Raw genomic sequence first — 21690 nt, 5'->3', positions numbered from 1 at the left:
TGCGCCTAGTATTCGACCGTGTTAATGACAATTTTGAAAAAAAAAAATTAAAATTAAACGTGACGGTTTGTTTGAAGAAGCCATAACCTTTTGTAATTTAAAAAGATATCATATTTCTTACACTTTTTCAAGAATTCAAATTTTCATGGCAAAAATATCTTAATTGAATATGAATCAAAGTCTCGGTTTATCGTGAAGTTACAAAATTTTGTGTAATGTTTTCTGTGTTGTTATCAGGGCCGTAGGAAGAACGTTCTCATGGGGGGGGGGGGGGGTTTGGATGATCTATTTTTGCCTTTCTTACAGAAAGGTTTGGTTATCGGTCGATTGGGGAGATCATTAATTATGGGTCTTGGACATACCTTTATAGGTACCTATCGACTCAGCTCGACGAGTTCTGTTGATGTCCGTGGATTTGTATGTGCCATTTTAAAAATGTCAAGAACGTTTTTGCGAAACTGGGCTGCACAATTAAAATGATTTTAGTCTCAAAGGAATGCATTTTTTTTTCTACACAACCCTTTCAAAAACGGGAAAAAAACAAAATAGTTGAAACCGTTTTCTTTACCAAATACATATCATACTTATTATGGCATAAAAAAAAGTTGCTAGTGGCGCCTCGAAGCAGCAGCACCAGCAATCATTTATAAATTAGAGATAATCAAAATAAAAAATTAAAATTTGTTGACTCGGGAACCGAACCAAAAACCTTCAGATCCCAAGTCGCAAACGCTATCCAATAAACCATCGGCACGCTTGACTATGAGCGGCTCAACCTCAAATAGGTAAAAGACATTACTAAGACGCACCGCGGTCTGGGCAGTTTCTCAGTCTGCTGGGGCGAATACGGCAACAGTGTTTATATCTTACACTTCTTGCTTTTCAATGCAGCAAATGGCGGATGGGCGTTTCCTTCAGAGTCCGCCATGCCTATAGACACTATAATTTCATATATGAAATTATAGTGTCTATAGCCATGCCGGGTGTCAACAAAATGCAGAGCCGTACAGAAAACTGCGTTGGGGGGAATTTATATGAAGATTTTATAACCCTCGTTTTTTTACCCGTGTTGAAGAATGAATTTATGTTTTTTTTTTTTCATTTCTACATACTCATACATAATTTAGATTCAATTTCAGATGCAGAATTCAGATTCAGTTTTCAAATTCAGGATACAGGTTTAGGAATTAAAATTCAGGATTCAGAATTCAGAATTCAAAATTCAGATTCAGAACTCATATTCAGATTCAGAACTCATATTCAGATTCAGAATTCAGATTCAGAATTCAGATAAAGAATTCAGATTCAGAATTCAGATTCAGAATTCAGAATTCAGAATTCAGAATTCAGATTCAGAATTCAGATTCAGAATTCAGATTCAGAATTCAGATTCAGAATTCAGATTCAGAATTCAGATTCAGAATTCAGTTTCAGAATTCAGATTCAGAATTCAGATTCAGAATTCAGATTCAGAATTCAGATTCAGAATTCAGATTCAGAATTCAGATTCAGAATTCAGATTCAGAATTCAGATTCAAAATTCAGATTCAGAATTCAGATTCAAAATTCAGATTCAGAATTCAGATTCAGAATTCAGATTCAGAATTCAGATTCAGAATTCAGATTCAGAATTCAGATTCAGAATTCAGATTCAGAATTCAGATTCAGAATTCAGATTCAGAATTCAGATTCAGAATTCAGATTCAGAATTCAGATTCAGAATTCAGATTCAGAATTCAGATTCAGAATTCAGATTCAGAATTCAGATTCAGAATTCAGATTCAGAATTCAGATTCAGAATTCAGATTCAGAATTCAGATTCAGAATTCAGATTCAGAATTCAGATTCAGAATTCAGATTCAGAATTCAGATTCAGAATTCAGATTCAGAATTCAGATTCAGAATTCAGATTCAGAATTCAGATTCAGAATTCAGATTCAGAATTCAGATTCAGAATTCAGATTCAGAATTCAGATTCAGAATTCAGATTCAGAATTCAGATTCAGAATTCAGATTCAGAATTCAGATTCAGAATTCAGATTCAGAACTCAGATTCAGAATTCAGATTCAGAATTCAGATTCGGAATTCAGATTCAGAATTTAGATTCAGATTCAGAATTCAGATTCAGAATTCAAATTCAGAATTCACAATCTTATGAAGAGATTAACCACCGTAATTTTTGTTTGTTACTTTGATTTATCGGCCTAGCGGTGAAAAGTGATGTCCTTTTTAGTAGGGACATCTAAAGATTATGAAAAATTTTTTATATAGATGGATAGAAGGTTAGAAGAAATGAAAGATGGTGAAAATGAGCGGGTAGAATTTGTTTAGAAGCATTACCATCACATACCAAATTTTTGTTCCTCACGAGCCTACTACTATGAAGTGGTAGATACAGATAGAGTTGCATCTACCACCACACATTAGTAGGCTTAGCGTGGTCCGCCCCACAAGTGAAAACTTGTAGTGCGAACGAACTACAAGTTTTCACTTGTGGGGCGGACCACGCTAAGCCTACTAATGTGTGGTGGTAGATGCAACTCTATCTGTATCTACCACTTCATAGTAGTAGGCTCGTGAGGAACGAAAATTTGGTATGTGATGGTAATGCTTCTAAACAAATTCTACCCGCTCATTTTCACCATCTTTCATTTCTTCTAACCTTCTATCCATCTATATAAAAATTTTTTCATAATCTTTAGATGTCCCTACTAAAAAGGACATCACTTTTCACCGCTAGGCCGATAAATCAAAGTAACGAATTCACAATCAGAATTAAGATTTAGAATTAAGATTCAGAATTCAGATTTTTGTAAATTTATTTTCAGCATATCGGTGAAAATTTAGATTCTTGGAGAAAGAATATCGGAATTGAAAATTTATAATGATTGATGTTGCGGGGTAAAGTATGGTGTGCGTTTATAAGTTTTTCTTGCAAAAATGTTCTTTTACTCTTTTCTCTTCATTTTTCTATCCATCTTTATCAGATACAAAATTCAGATTCAGAATCTAGAAAAAGAATTCAGATTCAGATTTAGAATCCAGATTCCAGATTCAGATACAGAATTCAGATACAGAATACAGACTTAGAATTTAGATTCAGAATTCAAATTCAGAATTCAGAATTCAGAATTCTGAATTCTGAATTCTGAATTCTGAATTCTAAATTCTTAATTCTAAAATCTTAATTCTGAATTTGAATTCAGAATTCAGATTCATAATTCATATTCTGAGTTCAGATTCAGAATTCAGATTGAGAATTCAGATTTAGAATTCTGATTAAGAATTCGGATTAAAGATCAACCTGGAATTTGAAATTGGAAATTATATTCAAATATTAGACTAAGTGTTGTAACTCAAAATTCAAACTTTAGAATCAGAATAAGATTTCAGATTTAGTTTCCAGAATGAGATTAATCATTTAATAGTCATATTACTTTCCCCTCCTTTTGTGAGAATTTTTTCTTTTATGCATGGTTGAGCTCTAAAAAAGGTATCATGCTAGGCCACGTGTTACGGCTATCCATCAATATTGTAGTTGGTTTTACTTATTCAGTAAAAAAAGCATAAAAAAACAGTAAGATTCGAACCGTGACCAGCATCGTGAAAGTTCTGGTTGCTACCACGGCACCATTTCAGCGTGTTATAAGATTTGGAAATTCAACTGTTTAAATACCATTCTTTCCATACATAAAATGAACTTCTTACATACCAGTTCGCTTTTCCCCAAAAAACGTACTATGCATCATTTTTTTATATTGAGATCGGAATTTTTCGTGTTTGAATATCTGAAATCATACTTATATGATGCAGAGGGAAGGAATCTATCATGTGTATTCTATATTATTTTAAATATTTCCAAATATAACTTACACTCTGTTAGAAAGGCTCCAATCCACTGTTAAGTGTATTAAATCGGGTTTTTCTATGATATATTTGCTCAAACAATGCACGAATAAAAAAAAATCAAAGAAATATTTTTAATTACTTTTAATTTACCATTTTTACGTTCTATTACCTTAAAAGGTTTATGAATTACACAGAAAATTTTGAAAATACATCCAAAAATCTGTAAAATGGTTAACTAGATTTGTGTAAGAAATGTAATTTGGTAACAAATTTGAGAATTTACTTTCATCGATGGTTAAAATTTTTGAATATGATGATTATTTGATCAAAAAATAAGTTTTTACAAGAAAGACTTCGATTTGTTAAGAAAAAAAAAATTATTCTATGCTCATATCAAATCAGCTAAATCTACCAAACTCGGAGAAAATTCGAAGATTTCAAAATTTATTAAATTTTCAAAAGTAAAATCAATTGATTGAAGTATTGCGGTTCAAACCTGATACTTGCAATTTCGATCTAAATTCAAGTTTATCAAGGATATCACATATTGAAATTTTTAAAGTAAAAATGAATTCCTAAAAATAATCCCGTGGATGTTTTTTTTCCTAAAATAAAAGCAGATTAACTTTAGTTACAAATTTGAAATTTGAAATTAAAATATAAATCAAAATTATAAATCTGCAATCTTTTGTAATTTGAATTTCTCAACGAAAAAGTAATCTTGATAATTATAACTCATTTATAAGCTAAATTTGAATTTTAAATATTAATTCTGTATCTGAATTCTGTTTATGAATTCCAAGTTCAGAACTCATATACAGCATCACAATGTGCAAAATTAAGATTAAGCCATAAATGCGTTAAAATTGTCGAGATTACTTATTATGAAATTTGAATTTTGGATTTTTTTTTCCGAGTTTCAATATGATTTCTGAAATGTAAAAAAAAAACGATTTCTGAATTTAGATTCCAGATCAATTTTTCTATATGAGCCAAGAAAAGCAAATTTATTTCAGAGCCTTGAATCCTCAATCTCGTTTTTTTTTTATATATTTGATGTCTTGGGTTTAAATCTGAATTCATTATTTCATTTTTATTATTTTTAATCTGAATTAAAGTATGAATTTTTAATGTTGAATTTTTTTATTGAGTTTTCAAATATGTATCGTTAATTTGAAGTTTTGAATTCGGCAAAAAAAATTAAGTTTAATAACTTCGGATTTAAATATGAATCAAAAACTCAGGATGATTTCAAAAGCTATGATTATTTTTAATCCGGGCACTTCATATCGGCGATAACTTCATTCCTAGAGTTCAGATATGCAAAATTTTGGCAGCGTTGTGTTGGTAATGAAAAGAACAACCTTTCCAATGTTCTTCAGATATTTAAAATAAGTGTTTTTAAGAAATTTACGATGAAAAAAAACATGGTAAAAATATTCCTGCACAATCACCTCGGAAATTTTTCATTGTCGAATTGAAAACTCAAAACTGTTGATTTTTCTGATTTATTATGGCTCAAATGGATAATTTGTATAGGAAGACTCAATAGAATGACCCCGTTTGTCGATCAAACGATTAGTTTTTTATAAATACACTCGTTTATGACTACCCGCATTCTAAATGATTATAGCCTTAATATTGTGTTTTTTCATATTCGTAAAACAACTATTTTAATGCATTTGAGAATCAAAAACTACGAATAAAATTTTGAATGAAATGCAAAACCAAATCTGTAATAACAATTCAAATCACCATTTCAATTATATTTTCTAATGATGATGCGAAGTGAAATTCAAGCATCCAAAACTAGATATATAATGCGAAATATGAAACAAAAATACAATTAAGATATTAATAATTGGGAACCAGAACCCAGAAAGGAGTTTAATCTATTGAAAATTACTATTCAGAAATGAATTTCTATCATCAAGTAAGAAAATTTTAAAAATCCTTAGCAAAGACCTGAACCTGGGATTAGTTTTCGAGGTTTTGGCATTATCTCTGAGTAAGGATTGTTAATATTGATTATCCCTACTCAATCATCAAAACTTGATTAACAATTTAAAAATTTGAGTGTAGAGTAAAGCACATAGCTTGCTTTTCTCGACCCTCATGGGGGGGTTTAACCCCCAAAACCCCCCCCCGTTCCTACGGCCATGGTTGTTACCTTTGTATCAGGATAACATATTTTATAAGTTTCTGCAAAATCCAGCTAAGCTAAGCTGTTGAGATAAAACAAAATTAAATAGTGACATATAAAGTATCAAAACAAAAAAGAATTAATAGTTGATTTAAAATTTTCTGAAACAATGAAAGCTGAATAATAAAATGCAGATTACTGATGATATTGCGATTTTCAATTTTGATATTACTAAGTTTTAAATCAAATCAATCATTGATAACAAACGAAGGATTGTCGCTCTATAAAATAAAACTGATTTCAAATCTCTTAATCGTGTTTAATTTGATCGAGCATTAAGATAGAAACTAACTATTCTAGTTTCAGAGAAACAAATGAAATAATCTTAAAGAAAATCCCGGTTTTCTCTAAAGTCAAAACGCGAGTAGCACTCGCGGCATTCGGAAAAGTTGATCATTGATTTAAAACTTTCGATAAATTTCTTCTTGTTTTTTGCTAAGATACCTTCAAATTTTTTTATAATAGATATTACCTATATAGATTTTTATCTTTTTTTCAAAAGATAATCTTTGAAGCTCAAAAATTGAAGCTGGTAGAAAAAAAAAACAAATAGTTTGGATTCAGTGCCCTCAATTTGATCAAATTAGTTCTTAAACTTTTGGCACCAATGTTAGTTTTGTTGCCTTGTGTTATCTAACAAAAAAAAATAGGAGAAAAACAATTACAATGCCATTACTTTGTGTTTTGTATGCTTGTTGAAACAAAAACTGTTTTTAACGCTCAAATACAAATATATTTTCCCGAAATACTTCACTCAAGCATAAATGTATTTTTAGGGAGGTACCATGCAATGTTGAATAATTGTAATAATTTTGGAGGATTTTAAGTATTGTGTCTAAACACACTTTCATCAAAAAGCTCTTATAAATTCCTTATAGTGTTACTTAAAAGTCCTACTTCAAGGCAATTTCAATTACTGGAAATTTTTAAAATTTACTTCCAATTTTTTGTCATCAAACAGGTGAAACTCGTTAATTTTTTTGTAAATTTCCATAGGAATCGTGACCTGTTTTTCCGTAACATATTCTAACTTCGGAAAGTACCTACTAATTTCATCAGTTTGATCATTTGATCAACTTAAAAAAAATGCTCACGGATGATTTTTACCAAACAAGGCGTTCAGTAAGAGATCGTTTCATATTAAACCCCCCAAATTTTAAGGAATGTAAAATTTGTTGCTATTTTAATACAATAGAGTACACCGTACCGTGCATAAAGATGGTTTGTAGATTTATATTTTAATTTTTGTCTTGTGTTAAACTCTTGAATTCAATAATATCACTGGAAAATTGTAGTAGATATAAGCCTCTTTTTACATTTCCAAGTTTGGAACAAAAAGTTCTGATTACAAATAAAATTTAAATTTAATTCACTTTTTGATTGATAGTTTTTCTTAAAGATTGCAGGAACGCGCAAAAAGAATATCGAATTAAACGAAGAAACAGAGAGCTTATTAAGTTTGTGGAAGAATTTTTACAGCTCTAACATTAGCCATCTCATCTAAATATTTCTTAATTTTATTCATAAATTAAAAAAATGCATTTCAAAGATTACCAAGTCAGGATAAAAAATAAAAATGAAATAATGCAGTTTGGTGCAAAAGTTATAAAAATAATTTTAAATTTTGGTGGTCTAAAATGATTTCTGTTTTATTTAAATGAAAAAGATATTTTTTCCGTTTTTTTTTTATTTAATTTTGGTACTGTGTGAGATTCATATGTATCGAGAATGGAAATAACATTGATTTAAAATTTTGATTTTGGTTTATTATGAATCGTGTAAGTAAAAATTGGTTTTAGAAATCAGTTTCCTACTGCAGTGTGCATATTTGGTGTTTTTTTAAAACGAACACACACATATAGGATCTCAGTGAAACATCATTTTTCTTTGAAGAGATCTAATTTACTTAACTCTAAGGCGTACAATCTTTCAAGGATATAATTGGCTAGCATCTTACAAATGCTAAAACCACCAGACCACTGAAAGTGTACTATGTGTGCCGTGATCGGGATTCGATCTCATGGACTCTGGCTTAGAAGACTGGAACGCTGTCCTCTAGGCCACGGCCGGCGGCGGTGTTGTTATTATTTCTAGTTAAATTTTAATTTCGAACCCGTTATGGGAAAATTCCATGATCAAATTTCCATATCCATTTTGTAGATTGGCCAAAAAAAACTGACCTATGCAAAATTCAACTCAATCGGACTTAATCTATGGGTGCCTGGAAGCGCTCAATGTTTCGGTGTTTTTTTTACCCTTTAAAGTCACCAAAGGAGGGATCAAAGAAAATCGAAAAAATCTAAATTTTAATATTGATGCTAAAATACTTAAAAATGCATAAAACGTTGAAATCTTGTGTTATCTCGAACAATTTTTGTTCGTCAAAGTCGACTTTTAAATTTGAAACATCACCAAAGGGTAAACCATAAAAATCCAGAAAATCGAAATTTTTATTTTCATGCCAAATAGCTTAAAAATGTATGAAACGTCGATATTTGGTGTTATCTCGAACAACATTTTTATGAAAAAAATCAACTTTCTGGGAGTTCCGAATTTCCGAAAAAAAAGTCCCAAAAAGACGAATTTTGTACAAAATTTTATTTGTTAGATATCTTCAAATTTTGACGTTTTATGAATTTCTTAAAAATTTCCCTTGGTAACCTCTTTAGTGATTTTTGAAATTTTTAAGTCGATTTCAGTCAGAAAAAAATCTTTTCGAGTTAACACCAGATCTCGATGTTTTATGCATTTTTAAGTCATTTTGCATCTACATTAAAAGATTTTTTTCTGATTTCCTGTGGTGATTTTGAGGGTAAAAAACGAAACATTGAGCGCTTTGAGGCACTCCTGAATCAAGTCCGATTGAGCTGAAATTTTGAACAGGTTAGTTTTTTGGGCCAATTTACAAAATGTTTATGGTCGGTTTCCGAAATTCGATCAGTATTTTTTCCCATAAATCCATAGCCACCCCATGTAGATAGTCAATTGAAAAGCGCCTCGGGCGGGACGTAAGTGGCGATTTCAAGTTCAATTCAAACATTGATCACATTTTATTTGCAGGTCGGAGCGATCAGTAGGAAGAAACCCTTTGGGCCTGTTTCTGTAGAAAAAAACCTGTCCCTTCCTTTTAGTCGGTCGGTCAGTCGGCTGAAGATCTTTATGAAGCCAAACGAGGCAGCAGCCGACCAGACCCTTGGGGAAATACTACCGATAACCACATGTCGTAGATTTATGGATGGAATCTCACGTGAGCCGGAAAGAAGCCAACCATTCGCTTTGCTGGCTGTTTATGTTGGGCCTTCCAAAGCTCTCGAGGCGGTAGGTTTCTCTATATGCTCTATGAATGAATGAACGAACGAACGAATGTGGCCACTGACTGAGACTGGATGCACCGGATCGTTCCCCCTTCCTCTTGGATCAACTCCAGCCCACAGACTCGGTGCTGATAAATCCGAGCGGAATTAATCATATCGCATTCGTTGACAGTTGGTTATTAATTTAATAAATAGTAGGTTGCAACTTGATTTCTATGCTGGCGGGTTTGGTTTCATTTGATCGCGCAGCCCAGTTGCTCTGGGAGGTCGTCAAAATGGAGCTGCAGCTAACCCTCTGATAGATGCTTTTTAGAGTATGTTTTCCTTGCGGTTTTTTTTAAGAAGAACAATTGAAAACCAAAAACTATCCAAATTTTTGCTGCAACATTTACAATCAACAGTTTAACTAAAAAAAGTATTATTTGAATACCCTAGTAGGTTAATGAAACTGCTTAAAAATTGTGGCCTCTTAAGGGTTAAATGAAATAAAGATACAGGTTGATACGTTTTCATTTTACCGAACAAAAAGTTAGAAGCGATAGACAATAATTATGTTGACGAGAGTTTTTATCTCGATGAAACGGTTTTAAACCGAGCTTTAATATAATGAGATATGATTTCCAGCTAGCTCTCAAGCTGTTATAAAAACGAACTACATACAGGTAATCGTTTTTGGTTGGGTTCCTGGAATTTTTTGCCAACCATTACTGAAAAGATTTTTATTCACGATTCAAATAGTTGCACCTACCAATCTTTCAAAATAGGAAACATCATTCAAATATTGATGTTTCGACTATTGTCTTAAAATTTCTTCCTACATAAAATGCCTCAAAAGCTTATGATAACATAAAGTAGAAAAATAGTTTGAATTTGAAGAACAAATTGAGATAATTTTCGAAAAAAAAATTCCTGTAGACAACATGATGGTCTTTCGACATGCCAAACAGTGGTCATTTTGGTGTCATCGCGATTTTTTGTTTTGGTTTCATGACATTTTTTGTGTTTTTAATGTGTAATTTTGGTGTAGCTTTTGTGTAATTTAAGGTAATTTTTGTATAATTTTTGTCATTTTTGTGTTTTATTTGTGTAATTTTGGTGTAGCTTTTGTGTAATTTTTCTGTAATATTTGATATTGTAATTTTTGAAATTTGTAATTTTTGTAATTTTTTTATTTTTGTAAATTTTTGTCAATATTTGTCAATTTTTGTCAATTTTTGTCAACTTTTGCCATTTTTGTCAACCTTTGCCATTCATGACATTTTTGTCATTCTTGTCATTTTTGACATTTTTGTCATTTTTGTCATTTTTGTCATTTTTGTCATTTTTGTCATTTTTGTCATTTTTGTCATTTTTGTCATTTTTGTCATTTTTGTCATTTTTGTCATTTTTGTCATTTTTGTCATTTTTGTCATTTTTGTCATTTTTGTCATTTTTGTCTTTTTTGTCATTTTTGTCATTTTTGTCATTTTTGTCATTTTTGTCATTTTTGTCATTTTTGTCGTTTTTGTCATTTTTGTCATTTTTGTCATTTTTGTCATTTTTGTCATTTTTGTCATTTTTGTCATTTTTGTCATTTTTGTCATTTTTGTTATTTTTGTCATTTTTGTCATTTTTGTCATTTTTGTCATTTTTGTCATTTTTGTCATTTTTGTCATTTTTGTCATTTTTGTCATTTTTGTCATTTTTGTCATTTTTGTCATTTTTGTCGTTTTTGTCATTTTTGTCATTTTTGTCATTTTTGTCATTTTTGTCATTTTTGTCATTTTTGTCATTTTTGTCATTTTTGTCATTTTTGTCATTTTTGTCATTTTTGTCATTTTTGTCTTTTTTGTCATTTTTGTCATTTTTGTCATTTTTGTCGTTTTTGTCGTTTTTGTCATTTTTGTCATTTTTGTCATTTTTGTCATTTTTGTCATTTTTGTCATTTTTGTCATTTTTGTCATTTTTGTCATTTTTGTCATTTTTGTCATTTTTGTCATTTTTGTCATTTTTGTCATTTTTGTCATTTTTGTCATTTTTGTCATTTTTGTCATTTTTGTCATTTTTGTCATTTTTGTCATTTTTGTCATTTTTGTCATTTTTGTCATTTTTGTCATTTTTGTCATTTTTGTCATTTTTGTCATTTTTGTCATTTTTGTCATTTTTGTCATTTTTGTCATTTTTGTCATTTTTGTCATTTTTGTCATTTTTGTCATTTTTGTCATTTTTGTCATTTTTGTCATTTTTGTCATTTTTGTCATTTTTGTCATTTTTGTCATTTTTGTCATTTTTGTCATTTTTGTCATTTTTGTCATTTTTGTCATTTTTGTCATTTTTGTGTCATTTTTTTTTACATTTTTGTGACATTTTTGTTTTATATTTGTTTCATTTTTGTTTTATATTTGTTTCATTTTTGTTTAATTTTTGTGTCATTTTTGTGTCATTTTTGTGTCATTTTTGTGTCATTTTTGTGTCATTTTTGTGTCATTTTTGTGTCATTTTTGTGTCATTTTTGTGTCATTATTGTGTCATTATTGTGTCATTTTTGTGTCATTTTTGTGCCATTTTTGTGTCATTTTTGTGTCATTTTTGTGTCATTTTTGAGTCATTTTTGTGTAATTCTTGTGTCATTCTTGTGTTATTTTTGTGTCATTTTTGTGCCATTTTTGTGTCATTTCTGTGTCATTTTTGTGTCATTTTTGTGTCACTTTTTGTGTCATTTTTGTGTCATTTTTGTGTCATTTTTGTGTCATTTTTGTGTCATTTTTGTGTCATTTTTGTGTCATTTTTGTGTCATTTTTGTGTCATTTTTGTGTCATTTTTGTGTCATTTTTGTTTTTTTTTGTCATTTTGTCATTTTTGTCATTTTTGTCATTTTTGTCATTTTTGTCATTTTTGTCATTTTTGTCATTTTTGTCATTTTTGTCATTTTTGTCATTTTTGTCATTTTTGTCATTTTTGTCATTTTTGTCATTTTTGTCATTTTTGTCATTTTTGTCATTTTTGTCATTTTTGTCATTTTTGTCATTTTTGTCATTTTTGTCATTTTTGTCATTTTTGTCATTTTTGTCATTTTTGTCATTTTTGTCATTTTTGTCATTTTTGTCATTTTTGTCATTTTTGTCATTTTTGTCATTTTTGTCATTTTTGTCATTTTTGTCATTTTTGTCATTTTTGTCATTTTTGTCATTTTTGTCATTTTTGTCATTTTTGTCATTTTTGTCATTTTTGTCATTTTTGTCATTTTTGTCATTTTTTGTCATTTTTGTCATTTTTGTCATTTTTGTCATTTTTGTCATTTTTGTCATTTTTGTCATTTTTGTCATTTTTGTCATTTTTGTCATTTTTGTCATTTTTGTCATTTTTGTCATTTTTGTCATTTTTGTCATTTTTGTCATTTTTGTCATTTTTGTCATTTTTGTCATTTTTGTCATTTTTGTCATTTTTGTCATTTTTGTCATTTTTGTCATTTTTGTCATTTTTGTCATTTTTGTCATTTTTGTCATTTTTGTCATTTTTGTCATTTTTGTCATTTTTGTCATTTTTGTCATTTTGTCATTTTTGTCATTTTTGTCATTTTTGTCATTTTTGTCATTTTTGTCATTTTTGTCATTTTTGTCATTTTTGTCATTTTTGTCATTTTTGTCATTTTTGTCATTTTTGTCATTTTTGTCATTTTTGTCATTTTTGTCATTTTTGTCATTTTTGTCATTTTTGTCATTTTTGTCATTTTTGTCATTTTTTGTCATTTTTGTCATTTTTGTCATTTTTGTCATTTTTGTCATTTTTGTCATTTTTGTCATTTTTGTCATTTTTGTCATTTTTGTCATTTTTGTCATTTTTGTCATTTTTGTCATTTATGTCTTTTTTGTCATTTTTTTCATTTTTGTCATTTTTGTCATTTTTGTCATTTTTGTCATTTTTTGTCATTTTTGTCATTTTTGTCATTTTTTTAATTTTTGTGATTTTTGTCATTTTTGTCATTTTTGTAATTTTTGTCATTTTTGTCATTTTTGTCATTTTTGTCATTTTTGTCATTTTTGTCATTTTTGTCTTTTTTGTCGTTTTTGTCATTTTTGTCATTTTTGTCATTTTTGTCATTTTTGTCATTTTTGTCATTTTTGTCATTTTTGTCATTTTTGTCATTTTTGTCATTTTTGTCATTTTTGTCATTTTTGTCATTTTTGTCATTTTTGTCATTTTTGTCATTTTTGTCATTTTTGTCATTTTTGTCATTTTTGTCATTTTTGTCATTTTTGTCATTTTTGTCATTTTTGTCATTTTTGTCATTTTTGTCATTTTTGTCATTTTTGTCATTTTTGTCATTTTTGTCATTTTTGTCATTTTTGTCATTTTTGTCATTTTTGTCATTTTTGTCATTTTTGTCATTTTTGTCATTTTTGTCATTTTTGTCATTTTTGTCATTTTTGTCATTTTTGTCATTTTTGTCATTTTTGTCATTTTTTGTCATTTTTGTCATTTTTGTCATTTTTGTCATTTTTGTCATTTTTGTCATTTTTGTCATTTTTGTCATTTTTGTCATTTTTGTTTATTTTGTCATTTTTGTCATTTTTGTCATTTTTGTCATTTTTGTCATTTTTGTCATTTTTGTCATTTTTGTCATTTTTGTCATTTTTGTCATTTTTGTCATTTTTGTCATTTTTGTCATTTTTGTCATTTTTGTCATTTTTGTCATTTTTGTCATTTTTGTCATTTTTGTCATTTTTGTCATTTTTGTCATTTTTGTCATTTTTGTCATTTTTGTCATTTTTGTCATTTTTGTCATTTTTGTCATTTTTGTCATTTTTGTCATTTTTGTCATTTTTGTCATTTTTGTCATTTTTGTCATTTTTGTCATTTTTGTCATTTTTGTCATTTTTGTCATTTTTGTCATTTTTGTCATTTTTGTCATTTTTGTCATTATTGTCATTTTTGTCATTTTTGTCATTTTTGTCATTTTTGTCGTTTTTGTCATTTTTGTCATTTTTGTCATTTTTGTCAATTTTGTCAATTTAGTCGTTTTCGTCAATTTTGTCAATTTTGTCAATTTTGTCAATTTTGTCAATTTTGTCAATTTTGTCAATTTTGTCAATTTTGTCAATTTTGTCAATTTTGTCAATTTTGTCAATTTTGTCAATTTTGTCAATTTTGTCAATTTTGTCAATTTTGTCAATTTTGTCAATTTTGTCAATTTTGTCAATTTTGTCAATTTTGTCAATTTTTGTCAATTTTATATTTTTTTTTATTTTTGTCTTTTTTGTCAATTTTGTCAACTTTGTCAATTGTATCAATTTTGTCAATTCTGTCATTTTTTTCAATTTTGTCAATTTTGTCAACTTTGTCAATTTTGTCAATTTTGTCAATTTTGTCAATTTTGTCATTTTTGTCATTTTTGTCATTTTTGTCATTTTTGTCATTTTTGTCATTTTTGTCATTTTTGTCATTTTTGTCATTTTTGTCATTTTTGTCATTTTTGTCATTTTTGTCATTTTTGTCATTTTTGTCATTTTTGTCATTTTTGTCATTTTTGTCATTTTTGTCATTTTTGTCATTTTTGTCATTTTTGTCATTTTTGTCATTTTTGTCATTTTTGTCATTTTTGTCATTTTTGTCATTTTTGTCATTTTTGTCATTTTTGTCATTTTTGTCATTTTTGTCGTTTTTGTCATTTTTGTCATTTTTGTCATTTTTGTCAATTTTGTCAATTTAGTCGTTTTCTTTAATTTTGTCAATTTTGTCAATTTTGTCAATTTTGTCAATTTTGTCAATTTTGTCAATTTTGTCAATTTTGTCAATTTTGTCAATTTTGTCAATTTTGTCAATTTTGTCAATTTTGTCAATTTTGTCAATTTTGTCAATTTTGTCAATTTTGTCAATTTTGTCAATTTTGTCAATTTTGTCAATTTTGTCAATTTTGTCAATTTTGTCAATTTTGTCAATTTTTGTCAATTTTATATATTTTTTTTTTATTTTTGTCTTTTTTTGTCAATTTTGTCAACTTTGTCAATTTTGTCAATTGTATCAATTTTGTCAAATCTGTCATTTTTTTCAATTTTGTCAATTTTGTCAACTTTGTCAATTTTGTCAATTTTGTCAATTTTGTCAATTTTGTCAATTTTGTCAATTTTGTCAATTTTGTCATTCTTGTCAATTTTGCCAATTTTGTCAATTTTGTCAATTTTGTCAATTTTGTCAATTTTGTCAATTTTGTCAATTTTGTCAATTTTGTCAATTTTGTCAATTTTGTCAATTTTGTCAATTTTGTCAATTTTGTCAATTTTGTCAATTTTGTCAATTTTGTCAATTTTGTCAATTTTGTCAGTTTTGTCAATTTTGTCAATTTTGTCAATTTTGTCAATTTTGTCAATTTTGTCAATTTTGTCAATTTTGTCAATTTTGTCAATTTTGTCAATTTTGTCAATTTTGTCAATTTTGTCAATTTTGTCAATTTTGTCAATTTTGTCAATTTTGTCAATTTTGTCAATTTTGTCAATTTTGTCAATTTTGTCAATTTTGTCAATTTTGTCAATTTTGTCAATTTTGTCAATTTTGTCAATTTTGTCAATTTTGTCAATTTTGTCAATTTTGTCAATTTTGTCAATTTTGTCAATTTTGTCAATTTTGTCAATTTTGTCAATTTTGTCAATTTTGTCAATTTTGTCAATTTTTTCAATTTTGTCAATTTTGTCAATTTTGTCAATTTTGTCAATTTTGTCAATTTTGTCATTTTGTCAATTTTGTCAATTTTGTCAATTGTTTTCAATTTGGCTAATTTTGTCATTTTTGTCATTTTTGTCATTTTTTTCATTTTTGTCATTTTTGTCATTTTTGTCATTTTTGTCATTTTTGTCATTTTTGTCATTTTTGTCATTTTTGTCATTTTTGTCATTTTTGTCATTTTTGTCATTTTTGTCATTTTTGTCATTTTTGTCATTTTTGTCATTTTTGTCATTTTTGTCATTTTTGTCATTTTTGTCATTTTTGTCATTTTTGTCATTTTTGTCATTTTTGTCATTTTTGTCATTTTTGTCATTTTTGTCATTTTTGTCATTTTTGTCATTTTTGTCATTTTTGTCATTTTTGTCATTTTTGTCATTTTTGTCATTTTTGTCATTTTTGTCATTTTTGTCATTTTTGTCATTTTTGTCATTTTTGTCATTTTTGTCATTTTTGTCATTTTTGTCATTTTTGTCATTTTTGTCATTTTTGTCATTTTTGTCATTTTTGTCATTTTTGTCATTTTTGTCATTTTTGTCATTTTTGTCATTTTTGTCATTTTTGTCATTTTTGTCATTTTTGTCATTTTTGTCATTTTTGTCATTTTTGTCATTTTTGTTATTTTTGTCATTTTTGTCATTTTTGTCATTTTTGTCATTTTTGTCATTTTTGTCATTTTTGTCATTTTTGTCATTTTTGTCATTTTTGTCATTTTTGTCATTTTTGTCATTTTTGTCATTTTTGTCATTTTTGTCATTTTTGTCATTTTTGTCATTTTTGTCATTTTTGTCATTTTTGTCATTTTTGTCATTTTTGTCATTTTTTGTCATTTTTTGTCATTTTTGTCATTTTTGTCATTTTTGTCGTTTTTGTCATTTTTTGTCATTTTTGTCAATTTTGTCAATTTAGTCGTTTTTGTCAATTTTGTCAATTTTGTCAATTTTGTCAATTTTGTCAATTTTGTCAATTTTGTCAATTTTGTCAATTTTGTCAATTTTGTCAATTGTATCAATTTTGTCAATTCTGTCAATTTTGTCAATTTTGTCAATTTTGTCACTTTTGTAAATTTTGTAAATTTTGTCAATTTTGTCAATTTTGTCAATTTTGTCAATTTTGTCAATTTTGTCAATTTTGTCAATTTTGTCAATTTTGTCAATTTAGTCAATTTTATCAATTTTGTCAATTTTGTCAATTTTGTCAATTTTGTCAATTTTCGTCTATTTTGTCAATTTTGTCAATTTTGTCAATTTTGTCAATTTTGTCAATTTTGTCAATTTTGTCAATTTTGTCAATTTTGTCAATTTTGTCAATTTTGTCAATTTTTTCAATTTTGTCAATTTTGTCATTTTGTCAATTTTGTCAATTCAGTCAATTTTTTTCAATTTGGCTAATTTTGTCATTTTTGTAATTTTTGTCATTTTTGTAATTTTTGTCATTTTTGTCATTTTTGTCATTTTTGTCATTTTTGTCATTTTTGTCATTTTTGTCATTTTTGTCATTTTTGTCATTTTTGTCATTTTTGTCATTTTTGTCATTTTTGTCATTTTTGTCATTTTTGTCATTTTTGTCATTTTTGTCATTTTTGTCATTTTTGTCATTTTTGTCATTTTTGTCATTTTTGTCATTTTTGTCATTTTTGTCATTTTTGTCATTTTTGTCATTTTTGTCATTTTTGTCATTTTTGTCATTTTTGTCATTTTTGTCATTTTTGTCATTTTTGTCATTTTTGTCATTTTTGTCATTTTTGTCATTTTTGTCATTTTTGTCATTTTTGTCATTTTTGTCATTTTTGTCATTTTTGTCATTTTTGTCATTTTTGTCATTTTTGTCATTTTTGTCATTTTTGTCATTTTTGTCATTTTTGTCATTTTTGTCTTTTTTTTATTTGAGTTAGGAAAAAAAATGGAAGTGACAGCTTAGATGCTGTTTTAGCCTTAAAAGTTTTAAAATGGAAGAAAATTAAAATAAAGTAAGAATAGTTGGTTTAGATTTTGATCATTCCTACGTCAAAAGGTTAACGATTCGCTTATGTTTTCCCGTTGAGGATAACAGACAAAAATTTGAGTTAAAGGTACTTCTTCCCACTTGCCATTCACATCACGTACAACAGCGGGGGCTTCCTCCTTCTTGAGGAAGCCCAGACACGCGATGACTCAATAAATTATTATGCACTTAAGCGCCAAGTTACGACGTCGACGGAATAGCTAATGAATCTACTGATCATAAATTTCACACGCTTAAGAATAACTTTTGCAACCGACTGACTAGCTTTGGTTAATGACACTTTTTTTCTGCAATTTTTCTCAAATTATTTCCGATCGACAACGGTCAGAGCTCCAGCAAAAATCATTCGATTTTAATGGCCACTTACGCTGGCTATCATAATTGAATCCATTTGTTAATTGAGATGCAAACGGAAATTAGACTTACACACGGCATCTTAAAGTGAGACAGATAAAAAACAAGTCTATAAATGATAGAGAAAGAGTTCTGGGGAAGACATTCACTTACTGAGATAGACACAGGAAGAATACTTAAAAAAATATCATAAGTCTAAGTTGGACTTACGTCTTGATTTCAGCTTCGAATGCACCGGCTTGAGTACTCGTCCTTTTCGGATGGAATCGAGCAGTTGCTCCCGGGGACAGGTCACCCGTCTCAAGGGTTGAGGTGCGAGCTTCCGTTCCGAAGCCTGTGAGAAAAATAGAAAACAAATTATTATTTGAAATATTTAAACTGGAAGACACTAAGCAACTCAGTAATATAAATCTACCAAAACATTCATTTAAAATGCATGTTTTTCTGTATCCAATCATTAGTCATGCCGATACACTCAAAGATATCGTGGTCATTTAGCGGAGTTGGATCAATCACATTCAATCAATTAAAAAAACTGTCAAAACAGTACACAGAAAATCATGTTCTGCTGATGGTGATATCGAACAAAAAATTGAACAAGTTCTTATGATGATAACGATGATAAGATAAAAAAACTCAGTCAGTTAGTATTTCCAGCTGATACTGTCAACCCTTCAATCGCCTTATTTTTTTCCAAACCGGATGGCAAATATTTGTTGAATGAACTTAACCGTCACAAATCGATGGCAAGGTCGTTCATTGAGGGATAAATCGATTGGTCAGCTTTAGACCGCAGGGCAACGACAAGTGATTGATGGAGACCAAATCGACTATTTGACCGAACCAAAGAAGATAGAGTCGAATCGTAAACGAGAGGAAAGGAGAGGAAATCATCAGATAAATGTGTGTTTGTATTTATGTTCTGCTTACCTTCCGCAGGGGCGGCCTTGATCGAATGAACTCCAAAATGACGGCGTGGGCATCTTTTTTCACCCGCGGCGGTATGTCACCGTTCACCATCACCTTGCGAAGATTGTACTTTCTGGAAGGAGATAAACGTAGAATGATAGAATTAGACAAAATTGACTGAATGAATTACATGGCATTGACTTTGTTTATGGTTGTTGAAGTTTGGAACTTTAAAAATCAGAATGCCTTACACAAAATATAATGTACAAAATACTAGCTGACCCGGTAAACTTCGTTTTACCCGTTACTTAATAAATTGTTGGAATATATTTAAAGTTCTTTAACTTCTTCGTGCTCGTGAATCAGTTTTCACCCAGTTTTGACCCGAAAAACTCTCGGATACAAAATTTCACTTCATTTCGACCGTCTGTTTATATGTGATGGTGTTACAAAGAAAACGCCTCCATTTTTATATATAAAATTGTTCAACCTAAAAAATAAGATGAGTAAATAATAAAACGATCTTTTTTTTTACCTTAATTAATCAAAATTTCGTTAAGACCTGATCCATATCAGCTAGAATTCGTAAGGGGCATGGCTCAATCTTGACTAATTTTTTTTAATACTTTGTTTTAAAGAATTAAAATCCATTGATTGGTTGAAAACCTCTGGAAATGTAGCCGACAATATGGAAGTATCATATCGATATTCAATATCGAAATACAAATTGTTAATTAAATCCTTTTGTGCTATTAGCTTTACTTATTTCGTGAGTTTTTTTTTGAGGAAATACGTAAAACTACGTATTTTAAAACCTTGAATTTGATCAATTGAACGGAAAATAACCTTTCCGTTGGTTTTCTGCTTATACCGAACAGAAATAAAAAAAAAAAATAACTCATAACTTGACGTTTTTGCGGCATACTGGTATCTTTAAGCAGAAGCATAATTTTATTTATTTTTCGAAATAAAAGGATTTTCGAACATTCCAAAAACAGTCGTGGACCGGAATGGTCACTAGGATATCCTACGAAAGATGCGGAACAACCACAAATCGAAACAATATTCAAAACAAATCTCTGAGCTCTCCGATTTTATGCTGATCACTTGCTCGGATTTCATAAAAAAAAATCCCAGGTTCACTTTTTTTGCCAAATAAAAAAAACAAATTATTTTTAAAAACGTCCAAAACGGAATTTTATAAAAATAATCATTAAAGGTTTTTTGAAAGCCAAAAATACGATTTAAAAACTACTAATGAATTATGATTAATAAAATATATATTTTTACAGTTTTTCTTCTTGATTTGTGTTGAGTTATTCCTGGGTTTTGATCAAATTTACTAGGATATTGCCATGATTTTTTGTCTACAATTTTGAAATCAAACTCCCGGGTTTTGCCAGGTACCTATTAAGAAAAAATATTCCGGATTTGTCCAGCCCGGATAATTACTGAAAAAAATCTGGTAACCTTACTTTAAAATGATCAACTACATAGTCGAAGTTGGTTATTTCACATCAGATGAACGATTTTTTTTTACTTATTTTTCATCCATCGACTTTTTTAAACGAACACAATCCTTTAAAAATAAAATGTTAAAATTGCGATCCAATTTATCGATATTGCTTCATCGTGTATTTTTTTACATTTTCTCAAGTAAACGCTTCGTAAACGTCGAAACGCCCTTTGAAATTACCTTGAAGATCATTAGTTGTGTGTATAATTTTTTTTATCAGTTTCAAAATGGTGACCCACAATTTTCAACATTGTTTTTTAATCTGAATAGAATTATATTCTGGTCATTCAAGTGAGCACAATGAAAAAAAAAAAAACTCTGGACCCTCCTTCATTTTTTCACGATTTTCAAAAAGTTATCATTTTCGAAATGCAGTTTCTCCAAATTTAGAAGTCATATAAAGTTGACCAAATACACGTTGTAAAGATTTTATTAATAAATAGCATTTGTAGAATTCTTCTCATATACAAACTTAAATGTTGTTGAGCTTTGCTAAAATAAAAGGTGCCAAAATATCATATGAGCTTTGGTAAAACACATCTTAAACTTGACGAAATGAGTTGAAAATTGGTATGACTCTTCTAGACTGGTCAAGAAGCAATTCTAGATTCCATGTTTTTTATTCTGGTGTATGCACTATTTTTTTACATCCATTTTAACGAACAGCAGAGGAATCGCACATTAAAAGAATGAACAAAGAAAACTTCGAAAAAATATTAAATCTTTAATATCTCGGGAACTATGAATATAGAGATTTTTATTGGTTCTTACTTTTTTTCGGTGAGTTTTTTCAGCTTGCAGTCTTGTTTTTAGCAAAAACGACGTATTGATTTGACCGATAACT

The 21690-nt window shown here is 28.6% G+C and overlaps 1 protein-coding gene across 1 annotated transcript in view; it reads right to left on the bottom strand.

The window, feature by feature from the left end:
- Positions 1–21690, bottom strand: part of LOC129741779 (protein spire-like) — a 432182-nt gene that overhangs the window by 141610 nt on the left and 268882 nt on the right. Inside the window, exons 8-9 of the mRNA XM_055733564.1 lie at positions 19352–19463; positions 18632–18755 (exon numbers count right to left, since the gene is read on the bottom strand). Coding sequence (XP_055589539.1) covers positions 18632–18755; positions 19352–19463 — 236 coding nt within the window. The remainder of the gene's footprint in view (positions 1–18631; positions 18756–19351; positions 19464–21690) is intronic.

This window comes from Uranotaenia lowii, chromosome 2, assembly GCF_029784155.1.
Source record: "Uranotaenia lowii strain MFRU-FL chromosome 2, ASM2978415v1, whole genome shotgun sequence".
Lineage (NCBI taxonomy): Eukaryota > Metazoa > Arthropoda > Insecta > Diptera > Culicidae > Uranotaenia > Uranotaenia lowii.
The sequence above is the reverse complement of the archived record's forward strand: the minus strand, read 5'-3'. Positions and strand labels throughout refer to the sequence as shown.